This window comes from Phyllobates terribilis, unplaced genomic scaffold (genome assembly GCF_046119375.1).
Source record: "Phyllobates terribilis strain yellow unplaced genomic scaffold, ASM4611937v1 Scaffold_4__5_contigs__length_816908805, whole genome shotgun sequence".
In the NCBI taxonomy this organism is placed as follows: Eukaryota; Metazoa; Chordata; class Amphibia; order Anura; family Dendrobatidae; genus Phyllobates; species Phyllobates terribilis.
Genome location: NW_027362764.1, coordinates 734,287,797 through 734,315,425, shown reverse-complemented (window position 1 = coordinate 734,315,425; position 27,629 = coordinate 734,287,797). Strand labels below are relative to the sequence as shown.

At 38.8% G+C, this 27,629-nt stretch overlaps 1 protein-coding gene across 5 annotated transcripts in view; it reads left to right on the top strand.

The window, feature by feature from the left end:
• The window catches only part of TRPS1 (transcriptional repressor GATA binding 1), a 328,975-nt gene that overhangs the window by 67,876 nt on the left and 233,470 nt on the right, over positions 1-27,629 (top strand). For all 5 annotated transcript variants that reach the window (XM_073679795.1, XM_073679793.1, XM_073679792.1 and 2 more), the window contains one exon: positions 11,246-12,153. In XM_073679795.1, coding sequence (XP_073535896.1) covers positions 11,248-12,153 — 906 coding nt within the window. In that variant the 5' untranslated portion in view covers positions 11,246-11,247. The remainder of the gene's footprint in view (positions 1-11,245; positions 12,154-27,629) is intronic.

The following is a 27,629-nucleotide window of genomic DNA, read 5'->3' as shown; positions in this document are numbered from 1 at the left end:
TTAATGATAACCAAAAATATCCAAATGACCCTGATCAAAAGTTCACATACCCTGGTGATTTTGGCCTGATAACATGCTCACAATTTGACACAAATGGGTTTGAATGACTACTAAAGGTAACATCCTCACCTGTGACCTGTTTGCTTGTAATCAGTGTGTGTGCATAAAAGATGAGTGAGTTTCTGGGATCTAGACAGACTCTTGCATCTTTCATCCAGCCTCTGATGGTTCTGGATTGTGAATCATGGGGAAAGCGAAAGAATTGTCAGCGGATCTACGGGAAAAGGTAGTTGAACTGTATAACACAGGAAAGGGATACGAAAAGATATCCAAGGAATTGATAATGTCAGTCAGCAGTGTTCAAAATGTGATTAACAAATGGAAAATAAGGGGCTCTGTAAAAACCAAACCACGGTCAGGTTGACCAACAAAAATTTCAGCCACAACTGCCAGGAAAATTGTTCGGATGCAAAGAAAAACCCACAAATAAAATAGCTGAAATTCAGGACTCTCTGAGAACTAGCGGTGTGGCTGTTTCAAGATGCGCAATAAGGAGGCACTTGAAGAAAAATGGGCATCATGGTCGAGTCGCCAGAAGAAAGCCATTACTGTGAAAATGCCACAAAGCATAGAGACAAGCCTCAAAACTACTGGAACAAGGTAATTTGGGGTGATGAGACCAAAATTGAACTTTTTGGCCACAACCATAAACGTTACATTTGGAGAGAGGTCAACAAGGCCTATGATGAAAGGAACACCATTCCTACTGTAAAGCACAGAGGTGGATCGCTGATGTTTTGGGATGTGTGAGCTTCAAAAGCATGTTTTTGGTTGTCATTAAAATTTAAAAAGAGAAAACACAGTAGTTTGCCAATAAATAGCTTCACCCAACCAATAACCATGAGTGGAGAAAAAGTTTTTTTGTTATCATTCATATTCTCTGAAACAAGGCCAAGAAAGGAAAAATTCTGCCGGGGTATGTAAACTTTTGAGCTCAACTGTATGTTGTCAGATTCTCAATTTCTGTCTTATGTATTTAAACATGAGTGGAGGAGGACTTTTTGAAATAATTAAAACCTTCATAAGTCATATTAGATAACAGAAGTCAAGTCCTGTTTAATTTGGCATAAGAATAGAGGATGAAGATCAAAGACGTAAGAAAAGCTAAAATCTAATATCAAAAAGCACCACCTGCTCAGTTAATTCACATGTATCTGGTCTTATTAGAGATCTCTTTCCTATTTTGAACTTTTCGATTTGCCCACCGGAGACACCTGAAAATAAATTGCTACGTTTTACGCAAGACAAAACACAGATCTATTTCACCAACTCTCTGATATTCCAGTGTGGCATCTTTTTAAGTGAGTTTAAAATCATCCTCTATAATTAAAGTCCTTTTCATTTCTTCTGTAACTAATTTTATAATTTTTTCATGGAATATAGAAATTTCATGGAATAGGTTAGTTGCGTGATCATTATTAATCATAACTGCTCCCTCTGTACACCCTAGAAGCTCGGAAAAAGTTGGATTTGTAACATACTTTAGTTATTGAGCAGCTATTTTGAAGAATAATCAAATATTAAGGACAAAACCCATTAATTTAGTAACTTTTAAGAACCTGTTTCAACAAAAATTCAGAAAATTGATATTTTTCTATGCCCTAAATATCTGTTAGGCGGGTTTCTAACTATCTGGCCTCCAGCCATGCCAACTAGATGAAGAATAAATAAAAAGTTGCCTTGGCTTATCTGTTATTGTGAAATATTTACTTTGAAAGTCTAAAAAACTATCATGACCTAGTTCTGCTCTCTGAACCGAGGCTTTGTGGCAGTGTATTTGTGTAGTCTACCCATCGGACAACCATAGTGGACAAAAAATGTCTCTCCGGCTGTCTACAGTATTGGAGATTTGGTCTGTGCAGTAAGCATATATTTTCCAACATTTCTTTTAATAAGCTGTTGCTTTGGCAGTCAATTGTTCACTGTGGATCCAAATTCTGAAACACTCTGATATTGGTGACCCATTTCCCAATTCGATACCCATACATGGCCATTATTGTAGTGCAGAAGATGCTCTTTGCACACTTCCCACTCTTGTTAACAGATGTCTCAAAACTTTATGAAAAGGGGTTGTTCCATCAGAACCTGCATGATCTCATTTACTACCCGGTCATGAGACCAAGTCATAAACTTAGGCTATGTATGGTCCACATCAGTATCCTACGTTTGCTGGAGCCTGTGATGTGCTTTCTATCATTATTGCTTAGCTCACGTCTTTTATTAGGCCTCTGATTTTATTCTATAGCATTGGAAGCTGTGAAGTCACCAAATTATGATTAGTCAAGATGTCAGCCTATTTTTTATTTTTCTCTTTTATATGTGGTAGTACCGGTTAACAACGAGTGATTTTTCTTTTATAGGTTGAGTGTAACCGTAAAAATCAAATGTATAAAAAAACAACAAAACAATTATTTTATGTAATAGACAAAAAGTGTAGGTCACAAATGCTGTGAAAAGAAATGTCTCTGAAGTTTGCAAATTCAGCTACATCAGTAAAGGAAGTGATTATTTATGGTGGATAACCACATTCAATATGAAAGATACTGTTTGCATGACTCATTAGTGTCAACCAGTGGTGCAATTCTCATCACATGAGCCTGAGAAAGTGTTGACTTTATACCACATAAGTTTCTAGTCCTACCTTACCATACATTTACCAGTCACCACGCTTGAGGACTCATTTCTTATCTCTCACTAGTCCCAAGCTGACAAATGCTTATCTGCACTATAGTCCACAGGCTAAAAAAATTGTATTTACTAAATCCAGTGTCCAATAAGTCCCACTGTCCAAAAAATCTCAGTGTCCAATAAGTAACTGAAGTCATCACCTACTTACGAACAAGAATGACTTTCAGAATTTGGGGTCTGCAAATATGTGTAATATAGTAATATTGAGGGCAGATATTTTGCCATACCTTTTTAATCATGAATTTAATTTAAATGGTTGCCCAGGGAATATATTATTTCTGTTATTTAGTTCTGATAATCACAATCCCATTGTAGGTTTTCATGGTGGTGGATAGGTCATCTCTATATCGAAAGCTGTGGTATACTTTGTATTTTGACAGCGGGTTTTTTTTTTTTTTAAGAAATCAGTTGCGGAGAAGTTATTTTGTTGAAACTTACCGGACGGGCTAGCCTCCACTTCTCCATGCATGAATGACCTCGGGCGACCCAGACCCTGTTGCTGATGCACCATTTTTCCTTTCTTTGACGAAAACTAACCACTTTATATTAGAAAAGCCATAAATGACCTGCAACTTGGAAATGTCCTTGCCCTGTTATCTGGCCATCACAAATTGGCCCTGATCACTCTCGTTTAGATCCTTATGGTTGCCTATTTTTCTTGCCATCACCTTCAAGAACTGACTGTTCACTTACCGTCTTACTTATCCCAACTATTGACAGATGCCAATGTCACAAGAAATTGTTATCAATCTCATCGTCTGTCAGATGTTTTCATGTTTATGAATGATGTGGTACAATCTGTTCCCATATCTGCCAAGAACTTTATTCTAGGGGTCCTTGTGGTTACTCGAAACCACTTTTTGCTTCCTTTCTTAAAATAAAGACTTTTTTTTTGTAACTTTTATTTATCAGTACTGATGATTTTTGCACTTCTCCGCTTTGTTTTCCCCAATAATTAGTGACCTATGATTTTGTAAAAGCAGGTTGGACCAGTAGAAGTTAACTTTTTGCGTTGACATTTATTTTTTTCCCCTCAGTTTTCACTATAATTAAACTGTTTTTTCCATTTGTGAAAAGTGGAGCTTTTTTGAACAAAATTCCCTTGGCGTTCTGGCGTCCCTTTAATTAGCAGCGCCACGCATAATCATGCATTTTAAAACATTGTTTACGAGAAGCCGCCTGGCTGACATTTAGAGGGAGATTTTTCATATTTAACAACAAAACTGACATTTTCCCCACTTGATAAATAGGTGTAATTAATTTTTGTAAATACCTGTGGAAACTTTTAGAGAGTGTGTCGTGAACTTCAAAGCCAGCTCTGTATAGAATATAAATGCTAATTGAGTACTAATAATTATTAATAGTGCTAAGAGCCACATTACAATAAAGTATGGGGTCAACGAATATTAAAAAATGAGATCTGTTTTTTCTTGTGAAACTCCTTACTGGGGGAAAAAATCATTCCTGGCTTGTAAGAAAACTCTTATCTTTATTTTTTATTTTTTTTGCGCGGCCCTTAATGGTCTGCGACATTCTGTATTACATGACTATCCAGCTTACAGCTCGATTGCTGGAAAGTTCCTATAAAATTTCCCCAAATGTGCTTCTGTTTACATAATATGTCTAATTGAAAAATGATTGTGATAATCTCTCCAGGAAAGTATTCTACAAGTCTGCAACTTCTAATGCTCTTTTCTATCTATGTGATAAATGCCGGAAAGTGAAAGATGGCAGCTGTAGCCATATGGTCAACCATCAAACACTCTTTAATGGGATCAGAGGACAGTCTGTATTGTTTTAAGTACTTCATTACCATTTTGTCTAGCATAAATAATATCCTATTTTTCACCTATAGATATTTTGTAATTTTTATCAAGTTTTTGGGCTATCCCATGAACAATATTTATCACCTATCCACAGAATAGGTGAAAAATAAACGATCGTTTGGATATGATTTCTGTGACCACCAGAAACCCCTAATCCCAGGAAAAGAGGTCATAAAGTTTCCTGCGCATGGAGCTACAGTAGTGTGCATGCATGACCATAATTTTGTTCACTTTTATGAATGCACAGTACTAGTAGTGCATATGTATGACCACTGCTTCCATAGTATCAGGGCTGTAGAGTCGGAGTCTGTGTCCATTTTGGTGGAGTCGGAGTCGGTATCAAATAGACTGACTCCAACTCCTAAAATATATAATAAATTGGGTGCAGTAGATCAATGCCGTTTGTGGGGAATATTTTTTCATAAGAATTTGGTAAGTTATAAAATGTCCTATAAATGTCTGTCCTATTCCTCATGTAAGGGTCTAGACTTTTAGCTGAGATGAATCTGTGCTACAGTAAATTTATCACTTAAACATGAGCCATGTATGAGAGAGTCGGAGTCTGAATTGGAGTCGGTGTCAAGGAAATTGAGCAAAAGTCGGAGGATTGACTTACCGACTCCACAGCCCTGCATAGAAGGCTGGATGACATCCAGCAACCGCAATGGACAGGACTATAAAACGATAGTTTGTTACGAACAAAATAATCCATAGGGAAAAAATAAATACACTATGCCTATGCGTTTCTAGTACTAAGGCTCTTAATCATATCATCATCACTATGATTAAGAACCTTAGTGCTCTAAACGCATGGCCTAGTGTATTTATTTTTATTTTTTCTCTTTTGATATTTTAATAGTTGCTAATATGCAAATGGTCTCTTTAGAGAGGAAGAGGACTTGAACTCTAGGGCAACCTATTGCAAGTAGCAATCTTACCAGTCAATATCGACCCTTTAACAAGCCTTGTAATATGACTTAGGATAAAAGAAAACGTACCCCTTAGGTCCCAGTCTTAAGCCTCTCACCCAGCCAAATCAGATCTCATACTTTGCACTGACGAGGGGCAATACCCCGAAACAGTGTCTGCAAATTGAGATTCTGATTTGGCTTTTATCCTAAGTTTTATTACAAGGCTCGTTAAAGGGTCGATATTGACTTGTAGGATTGCTACAAGTTAAGTGGGAGTGCAGTCCCAGCAGTCATATCCCAACAATCATACATTTATTCGTAGAGTTGAGCAAAAAGATTATTGAAACCCTGGTCAAGTGGCTACATCGGTAGTCTTTGGCCGCCAGACCAGATTCTGTAAAACTTAACTTTTACTTGTTATCATAAAATATTGACCTCAAATGCCATAAACCCCAAAAAACTTAACCAAAATGAACCTACTAACCTCGGGACATTTAACAGCTATATAGAACAGGCATTATAAACTTTGATCTATAAATGTCATGTCTCTTCACATGTAATTTCTGAACGGTTAGATGATATACATAATCATAAACAAGAGCTCAAAATAACAAAGAAGGAAAATGTGTGGATCTCACCCATTTCGCTGGTATGCATTTCTCAGGGATAGATGTCCATGTTCACAAGCTCTTTTCCTGGACTATTCTACCCTGTTGTGTCCCGGTAATGGCTCCTGTCCTTACAAGGACAGTACCCAAGTATACCTTCAACTTATTCCCATAAAATTCCTCCCAACGCGTTTCTTTCTCCCTTTTTCCTACTACGAATGTATACATATTGACCTCACTTAAACATCTATGTGTATGTTAACCAACTGCATTCAGCTAACAGCTATGTATGATGGCATTATACATAAAATATAGAAACTAGATTGTTGGCCCCATTTGGCACAGGGACTGAACTGACTGTCAATTACCTTTGCCACCACTGTGGAACATGTTGGCGATATACTGTACTATTATAAAAGTTTTAGGCAGGTGTGGGAAATATGCTGTAAAGTAAAAATGCTCTCAAATATAGAAGTGTTAATAGTTTATTTTTATTAATAAATAAAAGATAAATCTAAATTAAATCCATTATTTGGTATGATAGCCCATTGCATTCAAAACTGTATTAAAGAGAATCTGCCAGCAGGTTTTTGCTACCTCATCCGAGAGCAGCATAATGTAGGAAAAGACACTGATTCCAACGATTTATCACTTAGTTTACTGGGTTCAGCGGTTATGATACAGAGTTCTTAGATTTTGCAATACAGCAGAGCTGAGAAAGCTAACTCCACCCACACCAGGCTTTCTATACAATGTCTACAGGGGCAGGGGACGTGGTCAGAATAGTGTAGTTCGGCAATGCTAATCACAAGTGATAAAACCAACACTGTAAGGAAACAACACCACACATGGTTATAAATGACACATCCTCCAACTCTGTGTCTCAGCCTCTTTCTCATGCTGTCTTCGTATTATGTAGCAAAAACCTGTTGACAGATTCCCTTTAAATCATTCGTTCTAGGTACACTTGCACACAGTTTTTAATGGAACTCTGCAGGAAGGTTGTTCCAAACATCTTGGTGAACTAACCACAGATCTTCTGTGGATGTCGCTTGTGCATATCCTTCTGTCTCCCCATATAATCCCACAGAGACTTGATGTTGAGATCAGCCTTTGTGGAGCCATTTCATTACTTCCAGAATTCCTTGCTCATCTTTACCCTGAAAGTAGTTTTTAATTATATTGACTGTATGTTTGGAGTCCTTCAACTACAGGATAAAACTGCAGCCTCCATGATAGTGTTGCATGATGGATAAGTATCTGTCTACATTTCTTAGCATTGAGGACACCAAGAAATGGGCAACATTGAGGACCGTTGACACAATGGTCGACCAAGGAAACTTAGTGCAGCAGATGAAAGACACATCATGTTGGCAGCCCTTCAAAATTGAAAGATGCCCAGCAATGATATCAACTCACAACTCCCAGCAGTTAGTGGGACCCAGCTTTACCCATCTACTGTTTGGAGAAATCTGGGAGAAATCTGACCAGAGTTGTCTGCATGAAAGAATTGCGTCCAAAAATCATACTTTCGATATGGAATCCAGTCCAAATGACTTAACTCTGCATGAAAAATGGCACAATTGCTCTTGACTGATGAGTCAAAGTTTTAAATATTTGGCTGCAGCAGCACTTTTGTTTGCTGAAGGGTTGGAGATCAGTATAATGATGAGTGTCTTCAAGCAACAGTGATTCATGCTAGATGTTTCTTGCAAGTTTGGGGCAAAATTTCAGCAAATGGACTTGGAAATTTGGTAAAAATTAATGGTCTTCTCAATGCTAAGAAATGAAGGAAGATACTTAGTAGCCATCATTCAATACAATCATGGAGGCGTCTGATCAGCTTCAAATTTATTCTGCACCCGCACAACGACCCCAAACATTCAGCCAATGTCATTAAGAACTATTCTCAGCGTAAAGGAGAACAAGGAGTCCTAGAAAAAGATGCTATAGCCCCAACTGAGCCCTGATCTCATCATCATAGAGTCCGTCTAGGATTACTTGAAAAGGCAGAAAGAATTTCAAAGTGACGTCCACAGAAGATCCGTTGTTTGTTCTCTAAAGCTCCACATACAATTGAATGGCTGTCTCCTGGACCCAGGGCTGTGGAGTCAGTAAGCTAAACCTCCGACTCCTCAATTTCCCTGACTTCTGACTCCAACTCTGACTCTGACTCCACGACTGACTCCGACTCCACAGCACTGCCTCACTACTGAGCATGTACATAAAGTGCAGCACAGATTCATCTCAACTAAAATCATTAAAATGGACACCGTCACCGACTTCACTTCCCTGATTCGACCAACAGCCATCTCAACTGACTCTGCCATCCACAGAGGCAATCATTCATCCGAGTGCTCTTGTGTCTTTATAAGAAAGCCACTTGCTTAGACGTTGCTCGGCATCTCATCTTCAGGAGAACAATGCGATCGGCAGTCCGAAATCAGACATGCCCGATCGAAATCTCCCCCAACCATCAGTTGGCCAGTTCCCTCATACACATTAGTCTAATATGTATGGGAGCCTTAAGATATTTAGAGCAATCTCCCAGCCTACTTCCTTCAAAAACTGTGTGTAGAAGAACTGATGCTTTGATGCTGTTTTTTGAAGGCAGAGGGCGGTCACACCAAATATTGTTTTGACTTACATTTCTTTGTTTATTCACTTTTCATTTTAATTCATAAAAATAAACCACTAACCCTTCTATTTTTTTAAAGCCTTTTTAGTTTGCAGCATATTTTCTTCACCTGCCTAAAACTTGCTAAAATACTGAGCAACGGAATAAAAAATAGTTCTAAAAGAGTCTATTTAAGGAGGAATGAACATTTGGGAGAATGCATCATAACTCTATTTATACACAGAGAAACAAGAAGAGAACACTTCCTCACTATTGTTTGCCTATTAATGAAGGTCGTGCACTGGTTTAGCGCTATACGTCATCCATGTCAGCCTTTATACCGATCAAACCGCTGTACTGCTTCCGATTCAACGTCTGCTTCTGTGTCTTATTGATATTCATCAAATTAAAAGAATGAGATGGATGGAGGCCGCCTGATGGAGTATCTTGACATTTGTGTTAAGGATGCAGTCAATTCATGAAGCCTCTCCAGCTTTATAGTACTTTCCATTCCTCATAAAAGTAGATACCACAAACTGCCACAAAACTTTGCCATTCGGCTAATGGATTATCAAAGCATAGTCTTAAGCCTTTTGAACGTAGTTACGTCTTTCTTTTGTACATTTCATTAGCTGCTCAGTTTGTCTATGCAATCTGTCTTATGAAAATATTATCCATTTATTTAGCGTATGTTTGAATATTGTTCCTATGAATAGATAAAAAGGCATTTTTATTTTAGTAATAAATGCACTATGACTGTAAAGCTGCCCATAGTAAAATATGTAATAATCAGCCAAACCCACTGACCATTTACTGTGTAGGGGGTCCTTCCAACTCTGCACATAGTGCAGTGTTTGGGAAAGATTGAGCAGTTGGATTTCATCATACCTAATCCTTCTGTTCACAGGGAGATAAACCGCTAACAGCTGTGTGTGACAGCAGCTTGCTCCCCACTCTGCAGACATTTTACAACAGGTTACCTTGTTGTGACTTTTTGCGTTTTCACGCCAATTACTCCCAGGTCCACTGTGTCGAGAGCGCACTGGGGCATGACGACTCAACTCATTTAATTTATGACAAGCTGTGGTGTTCCTTATGCTAGATATCTTACTCTAGTCAGGGACTGGAGTAAGATTTCTGGCATGGAGCACGGATGTAGCTACTATATAGCCATGAGGAGGTGGGATGAGCTCTACCTCTACCTCCTCCGTCCTCCTCTTCATCCACTCTCCATAGAATCTGATCAATAACATCTTTGATTTTCTACCTCAGTAATGTAACATTCTGGCCCTGATTCATGAAGACTGGCAATTTTCTTGCCGCTCTTAATGAGATGGCATGGTGGAGTCAGACGCTCCTGATTCATGAAGTGGTGCAAGCCCCTTCATGAATCAAGAGCATCTGACGAGTGGCGTATGGCTCTGTGCACCTCACCAAAAATCTTACTCCAGTCCCTGAATACAGTTTTTACCTGTAAATTGAGAATTTTGATAATGAATAATCAGTCCTGGCAGAGAAAGAAACAGATTTATCTGATACGATGTTACAAAGTTGCTTATTTTCATGCATACTATTGACTATTGAAATACAAATTAAACAACTTATTAAATTAGGGAAGGCTTTGATCAGAGTGTGGTCCAAGTGTCATCCGTTTTCCTCTTAGGTAGAGAAAAATTTTGACAGTCCTTGAAAATCTTGATTTTTTTTCCATAGACCCATAGATTTGCATTGCCGATTTTGATCCGACCCTTCAATCAAAGTCGGAAATGTCTCCACGATTTTCTGAAGACCTCTCGGCTTGTGAAAAATCACGGACTTGTGAGCGACCCCATAGACTATCACAGGTGCGAGTGCTATCCGTGAAAATCATGCATAGCACTCGTACTTGAAAATATTATGTGTGAATGAGCCCTGAGTGTATGAAAAAAATGGAGAGATGATCCAAGTCACAGTAGAAACTCACCCATTCAAATTCAATGGGTTTGCAAAAAAATAATGGGCAGCACAAAAATTCCATCTGAGTGATTTCCTTTACTTTACAATTTAATGTAAGCTTACAAGCTTTTTGGAGGGAATAGATTAAAAACGTATGCCACAATGATAGAGAAAATGGATACCAGCCAAAAAATGGATGAAGAACAGATCAATCACAATATGAAAAAAATGGTCTATTTTTGTCCATCAGAATGAGGCCTAACTCTCCATTGTGGCTCCTATTAAACTTTTAACTCTCCATCGACTTCCGATAGGTCAAAATAATAAACTCAGTTCTTCCTCACCAGGTCCAGTGCTGTGTTACTCACTAGGTCCAGTTGCCTTGGCCTTTGTTAACAGGAAGCAGGGGTGACAACACATGATCCATGCAGCCAATCACTGGGTTCAGTGGCTCATGCCATCTATGCTCTCACCCCTTTTAATAATTCAAGACTTTTTTTATACAGGTGTTTATTGAATTGATAACTCTTTGTCCCATCATATAATGTAGGCCAACAGAAAAAAAAAATCTGAATTTTAATTTATTTTTACTTTTCGTAGATATGGTCCGGAAAAAGAATCCCCCTCTGAGAAACATTGCGATCGAAGGTGAAGCACAGATTCTTGAGTGTGCTGCATCAGAACGAGAAGATATTTTAAGGAGCACAGAATTTTCCTCTGATCCCATGCAAGAAAATAGTGAGCATTCTAACTCCGCAGAACAAATCAGTGACGATCAATGTGTCCATGATCAAGAACCTTCTTCCAGCTTTAAAAAAGACTCTGAAAGTCTGGGACTCAATGAGAGAGTTGTACTTAACTACAGCCACCTCAAAGGAAGAAATGTCTCCTATGATGAGGTGACAGAAAAAAATATGTTGGCTTTGTCCACTGCAGATACTAGGGTCATTTGCGAGACCCTAAAATCGCCTATACAGTCTGAGGCTGATGAAATGCAAGAACTGGTTTCTACTGCCTCTGGGGACACTTTAGAGAATAGAGATGAAAATGATTTGTCGCCAAGGGCTGCTGACCTCACAATGCAAAGTGTTCAAGTAGACTGTCAAAACTCTAGTCCAGCCTCGGTGGCCTCTGAAAACCTTCAAGTGCCTTTAGATGGGAGTTCAGGGCTGAACAAAACCCACACTGTTGTGTTTGCCAATGACAATTCTGAATCTGCACCTTTATCCCCAGAGCTTCAGGATTTCAAATGCAACATTTGTGGTTATGGGTACTATGGGAATGATCCCACAGATCTGATCAAACATTTTCGCAAATACCATCTTGGCCTACACAACCGTACTAGGCAAGATGTTGAACTTGACACCAAAATCTTGGCACTTCACAACATGGTACAGTTCAGCCAATCCAAAGATTTCCACAAGGTGAATCGTTCTGTGCTTTCAGGTGTCTTACAAGACATGAACTCTCAAAGGCCTGTTTTGCTGAATGGAACTTACGATGTACAGGTTAGTGTCTTATTCAAGTAGACTTCTAGTCTATGTCTCCACATTCTGCTGTATCGTAATCTAGTGTTATAATGGGAATATTATATATTTTATACCTATTATACCTATTCATGGGCTTTGTCTGGTTTTGTAAGTTGGCACAATCGAAATGAATAAAACTTGACTAGAACATCATACTCAAGCTATGATCAGGTACAGGACTGTTTGGAGGAAAGCAGCCATGTTTTGCAATCCTGGTCTACATCTTAACATTTTTTGCATACTTATGAACATAATGTTTGATTATATTTGCTTGCAGAGCTTTTTTTTTTGTATGGCTTGTGTTTTGTGCATGGCCAAGTTTTTATATGCATACATGTTTGAGTCTACTTTTCTTGGCTTTGTTATCATGGCCGGTAGATTTCTAGTCATGACAATGACTCAATTATCTGAAGCCAAACTAGGACATCCAATCCTAGTGCTCCTTGGTTTAGAATTTCCTCAGAAGGTGAATGGACAAACTTTTTGTGCCTTAAGGCAACAATTTTTAGATTGTGCCCACCTCCACTCTTAATTGATGGTTTTCAATATCATAACAGCTAATTACATGAATAGTCATTAATTAAGTTCCCCAGGCTGAATTAAACGACCTGCTCATTGGACTCCATTATCTTTAGCATTATAACAGCTTAGTCAGTTCCTACGGTGTGTGAAGAAAGGGAATTACCCCCCACCCCTCTAACTTAATAGTACCCTAGGCCTTAGGTTGCATTTGCCTCATGACAGCACTATTGTACCTGTTCAGAGTCTGGATGTCCCTTGGTTCTACGTGTATAGACTGAGGGTGTGTGAACGCAATGTCTTTTTTCAGGCGGAATCTTAAAGATAAAGATGTTGTGTGCACATACTCTTGGGGGTTTTTCAAAGCTAAAAAGTTTTGACAGGGGAAGATAAAGGTATAAAGAAAGCAAATTAATCTATTTTGGCCTGTAAAGTTTTCCGCTACTTCAGTTCTGCCACTCTTTTGGTACTGGTCAGTCTTAGTTTACTTGGCTGTAGTGATGACATCCCTGTCTGTCCACTTGACTGCTGCAGCCAATCATTAGTCTCAGCAATACACAGCTCAAGTCTTCTGAGGCCCAGTGAATGGCTGCAGCAGTAAACTGGGATCACGAGAATGCAGCCAAGTAAGGAGCAGCGATGCTGGAGTAGTAGGTGAGTGTAGACTTCTGAGTTCTAGAGTATTTTAATAGTTCTTAGGGATCCCGGTAAACACCTGCTATCCTGCTGAGGGTAAGGCAGGTCTTTAATGTGTTGTCCACTACTAGACAACCCCTTGATAATGGGACCAGGAAGGAGAGAAAAACAAAACAAATTATATTCACCTCCTGAACCAGCACAACTTCTCCATAGTCAGTGGTGTATCCGTCACTGGTGTTCTGTGATCAATATCTGGATAGAATCTCAGTTTCTTCCACTTGGCTTCTTTGTCCAGTAGTAGACAATTTTAAAGGGAATGTGTCAGTAGGATCAACCCTCCTAAGCCGTCGATATGGGCATATAGGAATCTGAATAACATGATACCATGATATCTGCGATCTGATGTTTTATTCCAGTGTAATCCATGTTTTTCTTGTATCTAAGTGAGCTGTTATGATCTATGGACCAGACAGATCTCCATGAGAAATTTACCTCCAGAGCTTATAGTGAGAATGTGAGGCATGTAACTAATACAGAACAGTAGAACTGAACTTTGTCTCCTTACAAACACGTTTGCTGCAGCTCTCATAGCTCTGCTGTATCGCAACCCTGTCTGCCTATGAGATGGAAGCTAGAGCAGTGAGAGGAACCTGCAGATGTCAGTTATAATCATAAGAGTTCTGCAGTGAGATCAGTAGAGCAAACTGTCAGTCATTACATGTCTCACACTGGTAACACCCTCTTTTATTTGAAATAATCTCTGGAGGCAGATTCTCGGAGAGATCTATATCCGGCCCATAGATCTTAAGAGCTCATATACATATAAGAACAATGGATTTCTCTGGAATAAAACATCGGATCACAGATCTCAATTTATCATTTTATTAAACTTCCTATGACCCAAATGCTCATATATATGGCATAGGAGGGTTGATCCTGCTAACAGATTCCCTTTAAGAGAACGCTTTATGGAAGCCACTGGCTCCGTTATAGTATATAGCTTCCCTGGTTTAGCCGAATATTTAGGACTATTTATCTTGATAGGTTTTATTTTTTGAAATATTGAATTTAAACTGTTTTGTTATTTTATGATCTTATTGAATGATCAGTGGAAGTTTTTAGGAGTTTTGTATATTTTTGTTTCCTTTCGTCTAACTTTTATAATGACATTGAAATATATGAATGTTTCCTAGGGAAAATGCTACCAGCTAAATAGCACACGATACTTACAATGTATTAGCACGTTATAGAATTAAATCTATGGCAATCCTATAGCATAAAATCGTTAAGCAGTAATTAAGAGTAAAGTACGCTGTAGCAGGCTATTTTAAACAACGGCCCCCTGCTGCTAGACCAGCTGGAAAATCACCAGGCAAAAAATACTTGTCTGGTGGGAGAGAAATGATTGACTGTATCAGCTTTCCAGACATGACTGCTGCTTTCCGTAAATCACAAGCAGGTACTATGTGGCGTGGGACGTTGCGGATGCTTTGCTACTAGAAGTCTCATCATACTTTTAAGTGGTTGCAGCAAAGTTACTGCTGGTTTGTTTGAGTATGTTGTAGCTGTGGCAAAGATTAAATTATCATTTTTATTAGAGAGAAGTAAATAAATCTGAGTAAAATTGAATTCGCCAAATTTTGAATTTTTTGTAATTTGCTTTTGTGCAAGTTCATCAAAGGGACGGGTGCTGGTCGCCATTTTTTTGAACTGTAAAGGACCATGTCACCTTTTCGGTCACTCTGCTCCTCACCGTTCTCTCCTCATCATCTAATCTCCGCTGCTAGCGCTGAAGTCTTTGGACCTCTAACAGTGAGCTGGGACTTCTGACTCTGAGGCCTTGGGGCAGTTCTGCGTGTGCATGCTCAGGATCACTGAGTTCATTGTTACCTCTTGAGCTTTTTTTTTCCATGCACAGAAGTCTCTAAGGCCTCCTTCAGGGCTGGAAGTTCCAGCTCACTTTGAGTTACCTGGGGATTTCAGATCGAGTAGCAGATATACAAAAATACAGACACAGACGGGTTCGTGCAAATAAAGGCATAATGAGGAAGGTTTCTGCCAGAAAAATTCATCAGATTAATGCCACGTTCATATGTTCAGTATTGGTCATTATTTTATATCATCAGTATTTGTAAGCCAAAACCAAGATTGGGAGAAAACTACAGAAATGGTGCCCGTGTTTCTATTATATTTTTCCTCTGATTGTTCCACTCAGTTACAAATACTGAACGTGTGAACGTAGCTTAAGAGAGGAGCTACTGAAATACCATTACAAAGCAGCAAACAGGTATTTGAAACTGCTGGTGCCTCCAGAGTCCCGCAAACCTCAAGGTGTAGGATCCTCCAGAGGTTGCAGTTGTGCATAAACCTACTTTTCGGCTCACAAGCAGAAATGGTTTCAGTGGATCAGGGCATACATGAAGACTTAAAGTTTGAGAGAGAGAGAGAGATTGACTGATTCCTGGCAACAGCTGATAATAGAAGGATCAGACATGTTGAAGTCCAACAGTCCAGTCTTTCTTTCCTACATCTATCATCAGGGGGCTCCACATTCGAAAGATGGTTGACTAGTACTACCAAAACCTGCAGGTTTGGCTGGCATTTATCTAATAATTATGGCCATCCTTAGATCAGTGGGCTTCAGTTCACTATATTGTGAAGGATTGATTTAGTTGTGGTGAACCTACAACTCCTGGCATGCAGCCAGTAGCGGTTTAGGCATTCTAGGAGTTTCAGATTTATAACTGTTGCAGAAGCATCGGTTGGAAACGGATTTAATTCCTGCATCAATTTTTATCGTCAGTTTCCCACTTTCTTTGCTTTACAAGCTGCAGTATATGCCGTATATACAATGACAAGCTTCTCTATGTATTTATTATTTTTGAAGATGAAGTGCATGGCGGCATTCATCTCTGCAGCGCAAGCCTTTGATCTGCGGTGACTGAGCTCTTTACAGAAGAATGTTTATCTGAATGTAAACACACATAAACATGTCTGAAAACTTGTATTGTTCCTCCACCAATGTTACAAAGGTCTGTGGGATTTCACTCCTTCAATATCTATCTGTGCTCTGGGACTAATCTTTTTTTTTTGCATCCCACAATTTCTTTTAAAAACTCAGTAAAAATCAATGAGTATAAATTCATAAAAGGTTATATGGAAATTAATGGGACTTACCGACAACATCTGATATGTATTGCTGCCTTAGAGGAGTCATAGGAGTTGGCAAATGGCAAGACAATACAGCAGTTGTCTATGTACATTGTCTGCATCCCCTCGAACTGGGCTGTAGGCATCTATCATGGATTACTTAATGATCTCGATAGGTCCAAATCTGATACCTTCAAGAATGAGGCTCTGCAGAGACCAATCGGAAAGGACTGGAGGTCGAGCGTGCGCACCTCCGGTCCATTCTTTGTCTATTGGGCTTCATTAATTTTATGACATTGTTGCAACAAGTGGAGTTTATGTGTGTACACACTTGTTAATTTACATAAAAAAGGCCCAGTCGCCCCTAGCTGTCTGTATCATCTAATGGATCTCTGTATGGTCCACTTATGCTGTAAGATTATCGTGAACAATCGTTCCTAGGAATGGTCATTTTACGATAATCTTTCAGTCTAAACATGATGCCTATCACCCGACCAATGATCAAAATCCTCATTCTTCAGATGAAATGCTCTTTTGTGGTGCAAAAAGGATCATGATTCTCGGCAGCACATACTTTGTAGACACAACCTGTACTTCCGAGAACAATGGCAGCCTACGCGTACTGATAGTTCAGTTTGCATCAGAAGCAAGGTCTCCCTGTGTAAACAGTCTATAAGATAACCGCCGATTATCAAACAAGCTGCTGATTGGTGGTTGTTTCGTGTTTCAGGTCACCGGCCCCTGAGTCTTATGCCAGACAACCATAACAAACCAACCTAATTTTACAGCCTTTATAATGAACATACCGCCTGTATGAGTATTTTTACTCCCAGTTCTATAAAATTTATTTTAAGGTGAAGCTATCTTCAGAAAAATTCTGAATTTTGTTTAGCCATTTTTTTTAACCTATCACAATCTGATTCTACTGACAGATTCCCTTTAAGGGCACGGCCCCACTATCAGTATTTGGTCAATATTCGGTCAGTATTTTTTCTCAGGAGTGGGAGCCAAAACCTGGAGTGGGTGATAAATGCAGAATTGGTGCACTTGTTTCTATTATACCTTTTCTCTGATTGTTCCTCACCTGGTTTACGCTCCCACTCCTGAGAAAAAATACTGACCGAATACTAACCAAATACTGATAGTGGGGCCTTGGCCAAATACTGATAGTGGGGCCGTGGTTTAAAGGGAATCAGTCAATAGAATCATCCCTCCTGAGCTGTCTATATGGGCATGTACAGGTGCATCTCACTAAATTAGCATATCATCAAAAAGTTTATTTATTTCTGTTCTTCGATACAAAAAGTGAAACTCATATATTATATAGAGTCTTTACAAACAGAGTGATCTATTTCAAGTGTTTATTTCTGTTAATGTTGATGATTATGGCTTACAGTCAATGAAAACACAAAAGTCATTACCTCAGTAAATTAGAATAATTAACAAAAAACACCTGCAAAGGCTTCCTAAGCTTCCACAATCATGGGGAAGAATGCTGACTTGACAGATTTCCAGAAGGCAGTCATTGACACACTCAACAAGGTCAGAGAGTTCCAATTTTCATTTGGAAGTCAAGGTCCCAGAGTCTAGAGGAAGAGTGGAGAGGCCACAATCCAAGTTGCTTGAGGCCTAGCATGAAGTTTCCACAATCAGTGGTGGTTTGGGGAGCCATGTCATCTGCTGGTGTAGGTCCACTGTGTTTTATCAAGACCAAAGTCAGCGCAGCCATCTACCAGGAAATTTTAGAGCACTTCATGCTTCCCTCTGCTGACAAGCTTTTTGGAGATGGAAATGTCATTCTCCAGCAGGACTTGGCACCTGTTCACACTGCCAAAAGTACCACCAATACCTGGTTTAAAAACAACAGTATCACTGTGCTTGATTGGCCAGTAAACTCGCTTGAACTTAACCCCATAGAGAATGTCAAGAGGAAGATGAGAGACACCAGACCCAACAATGCAGACGAGCTGAAGGCTGCTATCAAAGCCACCTGGGCTTCCATAACCCCTCAGCAGTGCCACAGGCTGATCACCTCTATGCCACGCCACATTGATGCCTTCACGGACCTGCCTCCTATTTTACATAATGCATCTAGTAGTGCAGTGCTAGGTAAAATAGGAGGCAGTTCAGTGAAGGCACAGTGAGCTGTCATAAATGCATACAGATGAATATGTAAGCAGAGCACCAGAGAGAGCGCCCCCCACAGGCCGCCCCAAAGCACGAGCCTATCATTATCTCCAAACTGAAAGTAAAGATTACACAAGAACCACAGGACGGATTTCATCAACCAAGGTATCATTTTAATCAGTGTAATGTTGCCCACCTGACAGTGTATGTAGTTTACTGAGCTCAATCCTGCTGACAGGTGCGCTTTATGCTTCCATCTTACAGGCAGACAGGGTTGCAATATAGAAGAGCTGTGAGAGCTGAAAAAAATGTGTTTGCAAGAAGACAAAGTTCAGTTCGACGGTTCTGTATTAAAAACCTTTAAAATTAAAAAAAAAATATAGAAATCTTGCAGTTTTCACATTGTCTACTGGGGCTTTTTAGACACCAGTTTCCTAATGTTACAGGAATGTACATTGCCACAATGGTCAGATTCCGACCTTATCTGTTGTATTGAAGTATCTAATGAGACTGTGCAAAGGTCATTGTGAAGGGAAGGAGAGTAGGACCAGGTGTGAAATCACCTATTGTGATTGGTGGAACACATGTTATCAGCTGCAAATAGATGTTACATGTCATTGTAATCCTGCCTAAGATAAAATGGAATCTTGCAGTAAACTACCTGAAAGGACAGGAAGAATGAGTCTAAAAAAGGAAACAGTAGCCTCCCTCAAAATTGCAAGATTTTTAACTTTTTTCAATAAAAATAAATATTTTATAATAAATTATAATATAGTAAGTATTTTAATTTCATAATAGTAAAAATGCCATTTTTTTTACAAAATCCTGAATTAAACAATGTAATTTTCTGATAATAATGTCCTGTTTTATGAGGGTTAACCACTTAAATATTAAAAAAAAAAATGATCAAAAATTCTACATCCTCTCACAGCATTGACATCCCAACACAGGGATTTTCTACCAGTGATTGGTTTAGCAGTTATTTTACCTGTGTCAAGAGCGACTAGAAATTAAACATGAGTTGGGGACCTAGGAAATGATGAAACAAAAGTGGTGGGGGATCGATGAGCTGATTTATTTTTTTTTGTCTTATGCTATTCTGAGACTTTTTTTAAATGTTGTCTAAGTGAGCAACTACTTTAATTATCATGGGATTTACTGTTTTATTTCTGTTTGGTTCAGTAGCTCATGTCTAACTATTTTTTATTTTATATATTCACATAGGAATTTTATCCCAGACTTTTCATTTTCTCTTTCAGATAGCTATACTCACGATTTACCTTGTAGCTTTTTACAATTAGACTAATATTTAAATGCTTTCGCCTGCCTGAGTATACAAAAGGTGAAGAAAAGTTATTATATCTCCACCTAGGTAATAAATTTGACTCAAACTTCAGCAAGGAGGCTTCTCAATATAAAATGGTAATACTAGAATGAATATAACGGGGCCAAAATCCATTTTATCCCTACACTGCCTAAATCATTGTGTATGAAGGCATAAACCAGTATTATTATGCGGTGACTCCTCGAGGTGTCAACTCTATTGGCAGGCTAGGACAATTATTTTAAAAGCACACATCCCCCAACATGTTTCACCACAGATGAGGCGTCATCAGGGGTTGGGATTTTAGCTAATGTCCCAACCCCTGATGACACCGCCTCTGCAGTGAAACATGTTGGGGGGACGTGTGCTTTTAAAATAATTGCCCTAGCTTGCCAGTAGAGTTGACACCTCGAGGAGTCACCACATAATAATATTGGTTATGCCTTCATACACAATGACAACGATTTAGGCAGTGTAGGAACAAAATGGATCATTTCTAATTTACCCCGCTATTTTAAATAAAAATGATTAAAAGCTAGGTTTTTGGGCTTGTTAGTGAGGGTTTTTTATTTCCCCCAATTTGTCTGAATAAAATAGTAATAGTTAAGAAATAATGTATCCATTGTACGTAACATAAACTAAAGTAATTCTAATAAAAAGTATAAAAGTAATTAATTTAATATGAAATAGATATAGAATAGATACAACAACAGATGTGTCTTTAATTTTCTACGATTGTTTTTGCGGTCAAGACCACACAATTTTATTCCACTGCTTTTTAGCCTTTAGCCTAATTAAAGGGGAACGGGAAAGCCTGGGAAAACTTAATAAAAATTGTTTCAATATGTTGTAATTTCCATTATTTTTAAGGGTTACACTGAGCTTTACATAATTAAATCTGATTAAGCCAATCAATCAGACACGCTCTCTCTTTCTGCCAGAGGTTTTTTTTTAAACATATATCTTAAAAATCTACTGTAAAGTCTACTTGTTTTTCTATTTCTGGAAGCTTGAAAGAATTTTCTGTTATATACAGTAACATATATCATATATATTTTTTTAATTTTCAGGCTACTTTATTTTTTTAGATAAAATTTTAGTTAATTTTCACATATAACATTTTAAAAAATCACTTCTAGAGGTGGCTGTTAGAAATTTATCATTCATTTTTGTTTGTTCAACAATCTTGGGAACATTCTGGGATCCTGTGCACTTAAAAATATACTACTTTTGCTTACATTTTAGGTTTGAAAAAGTCTATTTCTCTGGCTTAATTGCTGTGTATATATAACATTTTCTTACGTTTTGCAATATATTATACTTTCAGTAAAATATTAACGATTACTAGGCATGTTTACTCCGAGATTTAGCCTCTATAAGGGGCCACTCGCACTACTTTTTGCCCTTCCAAAGGGTGTTCCGTCTTAATTCTGAATCCCCAAAAAATGGGATTCAGGCTAAACCTCCAACTAAGCTATAGAATACAATGGGCCAGACTAGTTTTTGTATTTATTCCAGCTATGACTGTCTTTTCAACTTTGCCCAAGGAGAAGGTGTCTACAACATTCTTATTCCCCATCTGAAGAGATGACATCGGCAAGAAAAAGCACAAAAAAGGAATCCATTAGAAATCTGTTTGTTCTATTGTTTTATATGGTTCTTTTCGAGGTTTTATCTCAATACAGACACAACACCCAATAAAAGCGCCAAATCTCAATGCGAATGGTCCTTAATTTGTATACTCTTTAGAGTTAAAGAGGTTGCCTTCTACTTTAGCGTTGATGACCTATCCTTAGGATAGGTTATCAATGTCTGATCGGTCGGTGTCTGACACCCGGCACCCCTGGCGATCAGCTGTTAACGGTGATGGCAACCGCCACTGTCCGGAGGTATTTACTTGCCGAGCTGCTCTGTTTTCTGGTAGTGACCGCGGCAGGGCACTACACATCCGCCTCCTATTGATTTGAATAGAAGGCGGATGTGCAGTACCAAGCCTGGCCACTATCAGAAGACGACCAGCTTCGCAAGTGAGTACTTTTGACCGGTGGCCACTGCTGCCGATAACAGCTGATTGGCAGAGTTGTCGGGTATCGGACCCCGACCAATCAGACATTGATGGCCTAGCCAAAGGATAGGTCATCATTGTAAAAGTAATGGACAATCTCTTAAAATCCTAGGATTCAAATCACCTAGAAATTAGGAGCAGATATTTAATTTTTTGGTTTATTTTTTTTTTTTACTGTATACTAGCATGAATCCTATAAAGTATGACTGATTTTGCTGCCTTTTGGAAGCTTTAAAATCTTGTAGATTAAAAATATATTATGGGAGATCAATATTTTTTTTTCCAGGATCACATCTAAATATAATATGTGCAAAGTTATTCTTCCTCAATTATTTGTATCCATTACCCCAGAGCTGGGCGAAATCCAGTTAAAAGTTTTTGGGCTGAGAGATATTAGTCTAATGCCTCAGTAGTTTGCTATTTTTTGTAACCCTTTTATTTTCCACTTCAACAGTGGGTTATGTTGGCCCTTGACGTGACATGTTCATTTAGAAATGGAGGATAAAGATACCGACTGTCTATGGTACTAAAATGATACATTCAGAATATTGGAAACTTGGTCTGTTAGTTGATTATTTTTTAATGAGTTTTCATGTGGAATAATGCTAGGGAACAATGTTTGCAAAAATGAGGGTAATTTTCATGATGTAATTTTCTCCCCACATTCAATTACAGGAAAGGAGTTCATCTTGTTTTCTTAATTTACTTTTTTTTGTCCTCATCTTGTTGGGTAAAAGAATTAAATTACCTAGTTGTGCTCCATTGTTTGATAACATTGCAGTGACTATGGAAGGTTGGGTAGTTATACTCTGCACACAGTGAAGAAAGGATGGGGTCTATTTGAGATGGACCACCTTATCCATAGACCTTTATAGAAACTGCATGGCCTGACTTTATGATTTCTAACCATTGTTTCAAAGGGGTTGTCCTGTTTAGGAAACTATACACACAATTAGGAACTTCTTAGTTAATAGATGAAGTAACTTATCTCTTGCAAAAGATTGAAAACTGTTAAAAAATCGCTTGCAGGACCTCTTCTGTTTGGCACGATTCAGACAATCTATATATTTGAAGGGTCAATTTGTAATGCTTAAAGAGGTATTCCCATTTTCAAGATCCTATCCCAATATGTAGCATGTGTAATAAGAATAATATTAGCAAATACCTCCAATTAGAAATGTAGTATAGTTCTTCTTATTTGTTATGTCGCTTACCCCATGTGCAGGGCATTGCAGTAGTTATGACCACTCATATAGTGACAGTTAGTTGGCTGTTAGTGGTCGAAACCATGGATACCTAAGCTAAAGCAATGCTCTGCACATGGGGTAAGCAACATGGCAAATCAGAAGAGCTATACTACATTTCTAATTGGAGGTATTTGCTAATATTATTATTTATTACACCTACTACATATTTGGATAGGATCTTGGAGATGGGAATACCCCTTTTTAGAGTTTCTACAGCAGAAATTAAAGTCTTCTGTACACATTAGATAAAAGTCATCAGAACTCTTCACTTTTGGTGGGATCGGCTGACCATACAATATATATGAGGGCTTCAAAACTCTCCCCAAACAGATGATGTAGAGGAGAAAGCAGAATTTGGCTTGTTGAATTTTGATGGACAATGTTTTTGGTCAGGGCTGATACCTCTGGCATCGGCTGTCTCCTCGGCTGAGCCGAGCATTCTTGTGTATGAATGAGTCTAGATAGATGGCTGGTAGGCCCCTGAGGAAGTCAATGTGTTGAAACGTGCGTTGGCGTAGAGGGATGCTGCATAACTTGTGTGCCTGCAATACAGCTACTCTTTGGTATGTTTATCATCCTGCTATTTTATCTTTTGCATTTTGCACTGTTAGGGTATCTTAACTCACAGTTTGCATTTTAACACTATATGGCAACATAGTATTTACTTCACACAAAATACATACCATATTAGGCACGCACAGTACAGACCAAAAGTTTGGACACACCTTCTCATTTAAAGATTTTTCTGTATTTTCATAACTATGAAAACTGTACATTCACACTGAAGGCATGAAAACTATGAATTAACACATGTGGAATTATATACTTAACAAAAAAGTGTGAAACAACTGAAAATATGTCTTATATTCTAGGTTCTTCAAAGTAGCCACCTTTTGCTTTGATGACTGCTTTGCACACTCTTGGCAATCTCTTGATGAGCTTCAAGAGGTAGTCACCGGAAATGGTCTTCCAACAATCTTGAAGGAGTTCCCAGAGATGCTTAGCACTTGTTGGCCCTTTTACCTTCACTCTGCGGTCCAGCTCACCCCAAACCATCTCGATTGGGTTCAGGTCTGGTGACTGTGGAGGCCAGGTCATTTGGCGTAGCACCCTATCACTCTATTTCTTGGTCAAATAGCCCTTACACAGCCTGGAGGTGTGTTTGGGGTCATTGTCCTGTTGAAAAATAAATGATGGTCCAACTAAACGCAAACCGGATGGAATAGCATGCCGCTGCAAGATGCTGTGGTAGTCATGCTGGTTCAGTATACCTTCAATTTTTAATAAATCCCCAACAGTGTCACCAGCAAAGCACCCCCACACCATCACACCTCCTCCTCCATGCTTCACGGTGGGAACCAGGCATATAGAGTCCATCCGTTCACCTTTTCTGCGTCGCACAAAGACACGGTGGTTGGAACCAAAGATCTCAAATTTGGACTCATCAGACCAAAGCACAGATTTCCACTGGTCTAATGTCCATTCCTTGTGTTCTTTAGCCCAAACAAGTCTCTTCTGCTTGTTGCCTGTCCTTAGCAGTGGTTTCCTAGCAGCTATTTTACCATGAAGGCCTGCTGCACAAAGTCTCCTCTTAACAGTTGTTGTAGAGATGTGTCTGCTGCTAGAACTCTGTGTGGCATTGACCTGGTCTCTAATCTGAGCTGCTGTTAACCTGCGATTTCTGAGGCTGGTGACTCAGATAAACTTATCCTCAGAAGCAGAGGTGACTCTTGGTCTTCCTTTCCTGGAGCGGTCCTCATGTGAGCCAGTTTCTTTGCAGCACTTGATGGTTTTTGCAACTGCACTTGGGGACACTTTCAAAGTTTTCCCAATTTTTCGGACTGACTGACCTTCATTTCTTAAAGTAATGATGGCCACTCGTTTTTCTTTACTTAGCTGCTTTTTTCTTGCCATAATACAAATTCTAACAGTCTATTCAGTAGGACTATCAGCTGTGTATCCACCTGACTTCTGCACAACACAACTGATGGTCCCAACGCCATTTATAAGGCAAGAAATCCAACTTATTAAACCTGACAGGACACACCTGTGAAGTGAAAACCATTTCCGGTGACTACCTCTTGAAGCTCATCAAGAGAATGCCAAGAGTGTGCAAAGCAGTCATCAAAGCAAAAGGTGGCTACTTTGAACAACCTAGAATATAAGACATATTTTCAGTTGTTTCACACTTTTTTGTTAAGTATATAATTCCACATGTGGTAATTCATAGTTTTGATGCCTTCAGTGTGAATGTACAATTTTCAAAGTCATGAAAATACAGAAAAATCTTTAAATGAGAAGGTGTGTCCAAACTTTTGGTCTGTACTGTATATGCAATGGTCGTTCCCTCACAGTATGGAGGTACTTTTTATCCTTTATTTATTCGTTGTCTGTGTATTTTATTAATAAAAATTTGATGTTTTGTTGAATTAATTTGGTCTCTGACTAATTTATCAGATTTTGGACCAAATTACTTGATGTTCATGGTTATGTTGGTTCAGCAATTATATTTGTAATTATAGGACAATACCTGCTTTTTGATTATAATGTTTTTGGTCAGGGCTGATACCTCTGGCATCGGCTGTCTCCTCGGCTGAGCCGAGCATTCTTGTGTATGAATGAGTCTAGATAGATGGCTGGTAGGCATTGGCCAAACAATCATTCGACTATATAATTTCTATGGTAGCCTTTATTACTAGGTTTCTACGCAAATCCCTGCTGATCTCTGGGGGTCTCTGCTTATAAACAATGGATCTTTTTAAAGTTAGGAATTGTCCAAAGTGGGAATGTTTGTTTTTACCTACCTATCTACTTCCAACAGATATTTCTGTTAAACCAAACGATCTCAGGAATAAAGGAATCTCACCGTAACCTGTGACCAGTAATACTCTTCTGTGAAATGAGTCACATCTGGCTCGTCTTAGAATACGTGTTACGAATAACAAGAAGCAGAGTTTTCGAACAACATTTCTTCTGAATGACAGTACTGAATTATAGGACTATTTCACTTTGTCAGACATGGCGAGCGAGTTGTTGTACATACTCCCTTTCTTTGCTCAGCCTGTGTGAGATGGATATTCCTTTTTGACTCTGTTCCATGTTAGGCACTGTGTACACGCTGCCTTATCTGTTATGACTAGACTATACAGGAAACTGAGTAGATCTAGTCCAGGAGGGGAAAATCTACTTTACAGAGGGGCCTCACAAGTCAAAGGACACGTTACAACTGCATTCACTACATGTGCACACCATCCCCCAAATTACGGACTTACACATCTGATGCAATACAAGCGTGTTTACACAACTGCAACCACGGCTTTTACACATTGAGTTACTCACTGTTGGGAATATATCTATGGTGAGTCCTTGACTCAGACGATACTGAATATTTATGAAAGGAGAGAAGAATTGGAATGGCTTGTCATATTTAGTAATTTTTTTTTCTGCTTTTCTTTCCTAAACTTTCGTGATTGACTCGTAGTGGAAACTTTTTTTTAATGACTACTGTACAGTCATACTTTTTTGCTCCCAGACTGCATTTCTGTATAAACTTTTTCTCTCTTTGATTCTCTATATATCATCAGATCCTATATTATGGGAATATTTTTCCCTAGATGTATAGTTTGTAGGTCCAAATACTTCTAGATTACAGTACCATATAGAGTGATACGTGATTCGAAAAAATGGCCGATTAAAAAATTTGTGCAACATCTGTCATCAGGTTGAGCGTACTATTACAACTCAGCCCTGTTTATGTAAATGGATCTGAACTTCAATGCCAGATATAAAATGGACAGGTGTGGTGGTGTTCCTGTAAGGGTAGGTAAGCACAATGGGCCTGATTCATCAAAACTTTCACGACAGAATTCTTGCATAAAAGTTTTGAAAAGTGTCAAAGTTTCGGAGGAACTCAGAGTTGTGTCAAAATGTAGCAAATGTTGGTGCTTTCATACCAGTTTCTCCCAACTCCAACAAAATGGGTTGAGCTGAGGAGGGACAGGGGTGCGGCCGGGGTGGGATGCCACAACTAGTCCAGTTCATGACGACCTGTAGCATTCCCTATGCCAGAAATCTCACTTCAGTATCTGACTGGAGTGAGATTTATGGTGTGGTTCACAGAGGTGCAAGTCACTCGTGAGACGGTCCTGATTCATGAGAAGGTGTGCACTCTGAATCCAGCACGTCCCCTTATCAAGACTGATGTGAATGAACAACGCCGGTCTTGGAGAATCGGACTCAATGTTTTTTTTCAATCAGATCTGCTCTGAAACCTCCTGAAAAAGCACAAGCTAAATGCTTAAAAGAATGAACATATGCATTTCTATGTAAAAAAAAATGACTTGCTGTTCATATATTCAGTCTTTTGAGCATTTTTTAACCGCTT